General features: G+C 38.1%; 1 protein-coding gene across 1 annotated transcript in view; it reads left to right on the top strand.

Moving 5' to 3' along the window:
• Positions 1-8,584, top strand: part of KCNN2 (potassium calcium-activated channel subfamily N member 2) — a 149,187-nt gene that overhangs the window by 99,493 nt on the left and 41,110 nt on the right. The window contains exon 4 of the mRNA XM_018559841.1: positions 2,256-2,397. Within this exon, the coding sequence (XP_018415343.1) occupies positions 2,256-2,397 (142 nt within the window). The remainder of the gene's footprint in view (positions 1-2,255; positions 2,398-8,584) is intronic.

Here is an 8,584-nt window from a genome sequence, read left to right as displayed (position 1 = left end):
CCCCCCCGACAGTGTATTGTGTGCAAAGGCAGAGCTGGTGATTACTGATCATGTTACAATGGGTGAGAGGGAGGGGGGCAGCTGATTACAGCTTCACACCCTGGTGTCAGACTGATTTACCTGTGGAGAACATTTTTAAACTTCAGGCCTAATAAAACCTTCATAAAAAAAGAAGAAAGCCTGCAATGTGAGTCATGAAAATGTGCAGATGTATACATCATCACTGCACCTCTTCTTTACCACAATAAATGCTAATCACTTACAGAGGTGGAAATGGACTTTAAGCTTTAAATTCACCCAGCTTGATGTTCCTGCTTCGAGCTGCCAGTGGATTACCATTAGGTGAGGTTGAGAAAAATTCAATTAAGTATAGGGATCCTTAGCGTTGGTACCACGCAAGGATGTGTGCTTTCTCCACTATTGTATGAGATCCGTCTGTTAAAGTGATATATGTGGATATTACACCATGAATCTAATTTTAGATGGCCATGAGTCATTATACAGGCTTGAAGTGGATTTGCTGCCTCGGTGGTGCAGTTGTAACAACTTGGAGCTTCATATGCTCAAGATTGTGGAGAATCATCTTGCAGTCCTTTTGCTTACTATATTTAATAGTACTGCATCGACTGTGGAGTCCTTCAGATTTCTGTGAACTACAATTTTGCGACATCTGAGATGGACTTCCAATATTGACACAGCTCTAAAAAAAGCTCAGCAGAGGATGAATTTCCTGCCTTTGCTCAAGAGGTTTAACCTCCCCAAGATCTCCTTATACAATTGTATACTGCAGGAATTGAATCTGTTTTTTTAACTTCCATCACTGTTTGGTTTGGCTCTGCCTCCAAACAGGATAGGAGCAGGTTACAGCAGACTCTTAGGTTTGCAAGACCAATCATCAGTGCTAATTTGCCCACAATTGTATGTTTTCTTGTGGATGTTTTCAAGGCTAGTTATTACTTAAATTATTATTAAAACCAGTAGCAACTGAATGCAGAGACAATTTATGATAATAAAGAGTAGATGCATAGTCCTATACAACCGGCCCTTTGAGGGTAACCATACTGCTGATGCGGCCCCCGATGAATTTGAGTTTGCCACCCCTGTATTAGGGGGTTGGTGTGTATGTTTAATTGTATATTTTATTATGTCTTTTTTTATGGTTAAGTACATTGAGAGTTCTGTTTAAACAGCCCCGACTCTGGCGACGTACACTGTACGTCGTCAGTCACGAAGGGGTTAAACTGGAAACATATTAATTTTATGTTGTACATACTTTTTCCAAATAAAGCTGATTCTGTTTCTGATTGGTTCCTGGTTCTGAAAAGGGCATCTCTCAGATACAGGGTGATCACTCAACAAGTAGACGGCACAGGTATTCTACCATAGTCCTTTTAGCAACGTCTTCTCAGCACAGGACATGGTGCTGAGGAACCTAAATACATAGGATGCAGCCAGGAATTGGTTAAATGGAAAGTATAGTGTATTTTCAATAAGCAAATATTTTGTTAAATTTTAGTATTCATATTTTTTTTTACTATTTTGTTTAATTTTTACGTGCTTGCTTTTGATTATTTTTTTCCTATTCATTTTGTACTAAATTAAAGTAAATTAGCCACTAGAGAAAGGGTAGATTAGCAACTGCAATAACTGTGCAACAGCTGCCTGCTTAACAACTGTTGAAATATGATATCAGCCACAGGGAGCACATTGCTTTCTATGAGTCAGACAGCTCTAGGCTTATAATGTGAGAAGGAGATGTAAAGTAGAACCACTGTGTAGTATTGCAAAGTGGAAGGGAGAGACAGTGTATGTTATTAGAAAATATGACTGCCCCCATGTGATCAATAACCTTAACACAGAAGAACACAAATTGATAAGATTTGTTGGCCTTTTCCCAATTGGTAAGATTGGTTTTGCTTTTACAAAGGTGAAAAGGTTTTACATGCCTTTAAACCCAGACCAGTTAAGGAAGCAGCTAAAGTGCAAACAGAGTAGACACAAATGTATGGATAGCTCTTGTGCTTGAACATATCTGTAAATAATTATACTTCCTAGACAGCTAAACTGTCCTCCAAATTTGTGTAAATTGCAATGTTAGATAATAATGACTTTTGCAGTGTTCAATTACCTTTTATATTGCATAGTTTTATCCAGATTGTTTTGTAATCTCACCATATTATCATCATCATAATAATTCTGTCTATAACGCAGATACTTGTCGTCCTATTAATTTAGCTGTTTGTGCTTTTTTTTAGATACCATGATCAACAGGATGTTACAAGCAACTTTCTTGGAGCAATGTGGTTAATTTCAATTACTTTTCTATCAATCGGATATGGGGACATGGTACCGAACACATACTGTGGAAAAGGAGTTTGTTTACTTACTGGAATTATGGTAAGAAGACATTTAATCACTATGACTTTTCTTGAACTTGATTGAACATTGATGAAACATTGATGAATGAGATTGGTTGTTCTTTTCTCCTGTATATTTCCTGCAACTCTTTGCCTTAAGTTACTGAAAATGTAGCACCAGATCTCACATTCTCCTAAGCTTAGGTATTTTTCTGTGTAAGTGACGTTTATCTCTTTGATCTTAAAATGCCCATTACATGCTGGCATGTTATTTAATTGTAATGTAAAAAAGCAAATTTTTTAAAAAAACCTATAAAAAGTATAAATTGGGGACCAATGGCTCTCTGATTGGCAACTCTGATATTTCCTGGAGTCCTTGTCCCAAATTGGCATCCTGCCCCACCGCTTTTGATTTTTTACTCTCACAGGATTTTCCCCTGACCCACATTGTTTCTCAGAACTATTCCATCCTATCTTCCTTGGCCCCCCCCCCCCCCCCCTTACACCTCAGTTTGGGAAAAGGATCTTAAACTATAGACTGGAAAGATTGGGAAACAGTTTTTTGCATTATCACATAAACTATCTATAGCATGCAAATCTCAGGAGAAAAACCTAAACATTTTAGCTCGTTTGTACAGGTGCCTGGTGGTACTTCACCCACCCTGGCAGAATGATCTGTTAAATTGGCTCACATTGCAGACTTGGAATGCTTACTGGCATCTGAGTGTAATGCTTGAGATCATTTTCACATCACCTGTTCTGCTTGAAGTGTGTTTCGTGAGTCTTTAGATTTCCTGCAGTTGTTATTTGGGTTAGGAACTGGAAAGTTGTGTCTTGGGGCTGTGGCAATGGGTGGATGCTTGCCAGCTTTTGTATTGTCGGCTACTTCACCTTTTGATTCTCTAGTCTTTTACTTTTTCCTCTTTGTTCTGTTATCCACCTATACCTGGTCATATCTGAAGTCCCTTCTCTTTTTCTACTGTTCTTCTCCTCTATTATGTCCTTTGTTGTTTACCTCTGTCCCTATTACTCTTTTGAAGTGTTCATGGGTTAGTGCTGGGACCAAACACTTCTCCTAAGTTTTATGCTGCATGATCTAGAGATTATGGCTTAGCTTTTATGTCTTCTGCTATGTTTTACAATACAATTTCCTGGTTTTCATGTGTAGCCTTACTGGCTAATCTACCTTGGTGTATTTGGGGCTTAGATTCCAGCATTCTTTGAGTCCCTTATTGTCTTTTTTTGGCTTTGTTCATCATTTACTGTGAACCACTATCCTTTTGTTATATCGTGCCCCTAATGGAGACAACCTTTTCGTATTATTATTTGTATTGTATTCTACTTTTATATGTTAAAATGTTAACAAAATTGAGATTGAACTACAGAGTACAAACTGGAAGGGACATCCATGTAATTTCCTAATTACAGGGAATGCAACAAGAGATGCAAGGGGGCAATCAGGGCAGCTAAAATAGATAATGAGAAGTACATTGGTACACTAAGTAAAACAAACCCCCAAAAAAGGATCAAGATGTATATCAGCAAACTACAGACCAGTCAGCCTAATATCAATAGTATGTAAAGCATTTGAGTAAATGGTAAGGGACTATATTCGGAAATTTGTCTGCGATAAAATTATTATAACTTACAACCAGCATGGATTTGTGAAAGACCATTCTTGGCAGACCAACAAGCTGAGGAAGTGAGCAAAAAGTTGGATAATGCAAGACTGACATAGTTTATCTACATTTTACTAAGGCTTTCACTACCGAACCACACAAACATTTAGTTTATAAAGTAAGGTGAATTGAAGTTGAAGACATTGTATGTACATAGATAGGAAACTGGTTGCACGGACAAGTCAAGAGAATAAGAGTAAATTACACATTGGGGTTGATATACTATAGGCAAATAGACTGTTCACTTTGCAGCCTTTTGCAATATGCACTTTGCAGGGGAAGTTTCTCTTAGCTTGATGTATGTGGTGACATTTCACTATGTGAGGACAATAAAAAGAAATTATTTTTGCTTGCACATAAGTCGGTGGTGGAAGTCAGGAAAGCTTCACCTTTTTCTCTAAGCTAAGGGGAAACTTCTCCTGCAAAGTGCAAATTCCCTTGCAAAGTGTACAGCCTTTTTGCCTTTAGTAAATTATCTCCATTCTCTAAATGGCCTAAAGTGTGAGTGGCGTGCCCTAGGCATCTGTCTTGGGGCCAATGCTGTTTAACTTTTTTATTAATAATATTGACATTGGAATAAAGAATTTCATTTCAGTGTTGATGATACCAAATTATGCAGGAAAATAAATTCTGTATAAGATGTAGCAAAGTTACACAAAGACCTTGATAAAATAGAGGTGTAATATACTTACCTTCTCTGTCTCTCCGGTGTTCCGGGTGCGGCTGAAAGCTCCGCCCACCTTCCTGCAACGTCACTCAGCTCCTCCTCAGCAGCCGGCTTAAGCCCAGCAGATTCAATTGCTCGGCGTCCAAGCAATACAGCTGACGCTGGGCAATCCGCTCCTATCCCCTGCTCCTAACGTTGGCTCAAGCTTCTGAGACATCTGGTTCCCCACCACACACTGCTGCGGTGACTTCAATTAAACAAAGTGTGCCTCTACATCCAACCACCTTGTTCGTAACTCTGCTATTTAAAGACTGCTGATCAAGTGATTACTGAACGAGCTCAGACTTCACTATCGGGTTCTACCATGGCTTCCAATAAGCAATTTGAGTATCAAAGGAACTTCAAGATGCCATCTCTGAATAGTGATCGTTTCTCCCTCTACCTGTCTGTCTCCTAAACCATTTCAACTGGAGGAATCACCCTAACCACAAGTAGTCATCCACATAATCGTATGCGAGGGTCTTGCTATATTTTCTGTATATTTAAAGTGACGGAGCCTCCTAAATTATTTTCGTGTCCAAAAGAAAGGTATGAACATTGCTAATATTGTTGAACTATTATTTCCTAAAAACCTGACTGCTAATTGGTGTTACAGACTATCTATTAAAGGTTGTTTAACCCGATCTGGTGGGGTGGGGGGGGCAACACGGCAACTAGATGTAAATGCATGTTCTGACAGACTGTGATTCCATGCAAGAAAAAAGATTTTTCAGTTTATGGACTGTACCTCAAATGAGCCAAGGAGGTAATTATACCTGGCACTGCATCCACAGAACTTTGTAAGTTGTGCCTGCAGTTGTGATCCTAGTAATTGAGCTAAACTACTTGCCTGTTGCATTACAAATTGCTTGGGCCCAAAAGATGGATCCAGCATACATTGCTGCACATAAGATTGCGTTAAACCAAAAATGTAATTCGCAAAAAGTCAGTGATCTGCAATTAGAGAACCAAGAGCTCAGACTTTATATATCCCAGAACTTTACTAATAGGCCATCCCAGAGTGAATTACCAGAACCTGAAGATCAGTCCTCCAAATACCTTTTCAGGTGATAGGAACAGATATTGTGAGTTTGTAAACGCATGTAAATTATTATTAGATCTCAAACCCAGGACTTACACAACTGACAGGTTAAAAGTATGCACTACAATTTCCTGTTTGAGGGGTGAACCCCGAGCCTGGGCGATTAGTTTCCTTGAAAGAGATGACCCTGTCCTTAACTCTCACTAGTTTTTGTTCTGCTATGTTTTTACTTTATGATGACCCCAGTAAACAACTCTCAGCTAAAAATTATCTATGATCCTTAAAACAAGGGAAAAGACCTGTGGAAGACTCCATCGCAGAATTAAAAAGCTGGTCCACTGAGTCAGAGTGGAACGATGTTGGTTTAAGGAGCCATTTCAGACTGGGGTTGTCTGACGCCATAAAAGATGAGTTAGCCAGAACTGAAGCACCAACTACTCTTGATGCGTTGATTCACTTATGCATCTCTATAGACAGATGTCTAAGAGAAAGAAGGGCTGAAAAAAATTTGGGGTCCTACGTCTATCCACAGAAGAATATCCCTAAAGATACAGAGGTTCCAAAGGACATCTGTACTGTTTATGGTCCGTTAACACCGACTGAGAGATTAAGATGGAGAACACATCAACTCTGCATGTATTTTGCCACCCCTGAACCTGTAGTCAGTAAATTGTCCTCTGCTCAAGAAAAATAATATTGGTGAGTCGCCTTTTATCTGCAAACTTACAACCACCAATCTTTCATTTACTAATTATTTCACAATTTCTTTAATTATAAAGTGATACCAAAAGAGGATTAATGTTGAAGCTCTGCTGGATAGAGGAGCCTGTGGCAATTTCATAGTAACCCATATTGTAAACAGCAATAAAATTCCAGCAATCAAAAAAGTTAACCCTGTCTCAGTGAGAGTTATTGATGGTGCAATTTTACCCTCTGGTCCAATCACCCATCAGACACAACCATTATTGGTAATCACAGACCACAAACATGCTAAATAGTTAAAGTTTGATATCATACCGTCACCTCATTTCACTGTTATCCTAGTGTTACCCTGGCTTCAGTTACACAAACGTACATTTGTCTGGGAAACTTTGAAACTAGAGCTTAAATCACAATACTGTTGAGAGACATGTCATACTTTTATTCCACTGCTGCTGATTGATACCATGTATTCACCAGACAAGTCAATTGAAATACATTATACATTACTGAAAAACATTATCAGGACTTCTCAGATGTATTCTGTAAAAAGGGGGCTGAGACTCTCCCACCAAACCGACCGTATATGATTGTCCTATAGATTTACTACCTGATAGTAAAATACCCTTCGGCTGGATCTATCCAATGTCACAACCTGAACTAGAGCACCTAAAAGGTTATCTAGAAGAAAATCTAAAGAAAGGGTTTACTAGACCATCTTCTGCAGGAATGTTCCTCGTCAGGAATGAAGATAAATCCTTAAGACGCATTATTGACTACAGAGAATTGAACAAAATTACTATAAAAAAGAGATATCCTCTGCCTTTAACTCTGGAAATTCTAGAACGACTATACTCTGCAATAATTTACACAAAACTAGATCTGAAGGGGGCCTACAATTTCATCGGAATTAGAGCTGGTGATGAGTGGAAAACAGCATGCCGCACTCGGTACCGTTACGGGTTATATGAGTACCTGGTGATGCCTTTCGGCCTCTGCAATGCCCCCGCCATTTTCCAATATTTCATAAATTACATCTTCAGGGACTTGCTTGATGTATGTGTAGTCATTTATTTAGATGACATTCTTGTTTCTCCAATAATCTTCAGGACCACCGCAAACACGTAAAGATGGGTTTTATCAATGTTAAGAGTACACAAACTTTACGCTAAACTGGAGAAATGCATATTTGAAGCCATTACTATTTCTTTTCTCAGTTACATAGTATTAGCTAAAGGTATTCAAATGGATCAAGGTAAAATTGACTATATTAAATTGGCCAAGACTCCAGCTAGCTAGGAGAACTTCCACTGCACACTCTTGTTTTCACCCTGTGCCATCTGTATACATCCAGACACACTTCATAACCCACTGTTGTTCTAGATAATAGATTTCTGGATAGCCATTCCATACATGAGCATGCTGAAAACTAACAATACACCCCACTAAACATTAGGATATGGATTTTTTTACTTTATTTGTCCACCACTCTACAATCACAAAGATCTAAGAATTGCTTTATGCTCTCTGCTAGTTTCTATAACATATATGCATTTCCATTTTGTTTCCAGTAGTCACATAGCCAAAATCAATAGAAATCAATGGGCAATGCAGTGCCAATATCATAAGATGCTACAGTCTAAATCCATTCCAATTCAGCATGAATCTAATGTTTCCTGAACACTCTTGTGTACTAAGCTGTTTGACTCAACTCACTTTCACTCTTTGTGAAAAAATAGCATTATCAGTGGGGGGTTAGAAATATGTGCCTAGAACTTGTTTTTGGACTCTCAGCCCATGATATCTATCTGTTGATTAACCTCCCTGGCGGTATGATTATTCAGGATTTTAGCATCCAAAAGCGGTACATTGTTTTTAATGGAAATTTGTTGTTTTATATTGTAGGCCTGTAATTCTTAGTGAATCTTAGGAATAACTCACCTAAATCTATCCAAACAAGAGTCCAGTAGACATCCCGGGTATGATAAAGTTTGAAACACAAAATTAAAAAATTATAATATAAAAAATTATAAATAATTATAAGAAATTATAATATAATAAATAATTATAAAACATTTTTAAAAATTATAATATAATAATT

The sequence above is a fragment of the Nanorana parkeri genome, unplaced genomic scaffold, assembly GCF_000935625.1.
Source record: "Nanorana parkeri isolate BGI_ZX_2015 unplaced genomic scaffold, ASM93562v1 scaffold417, whole genome shotgun sequence".
In the NCBI taxonomy this organism is placed as follows: Eukaryota; Metazoa; Chordata; class Amphibia; order Anura; family Dicroglossidae; genus Nanorana; species Nanorana parkeri.
Note: the sequence above shows the minus strand (reverse complement) of the source record. Positions and strands in the feature narration are given on the sequence as shown.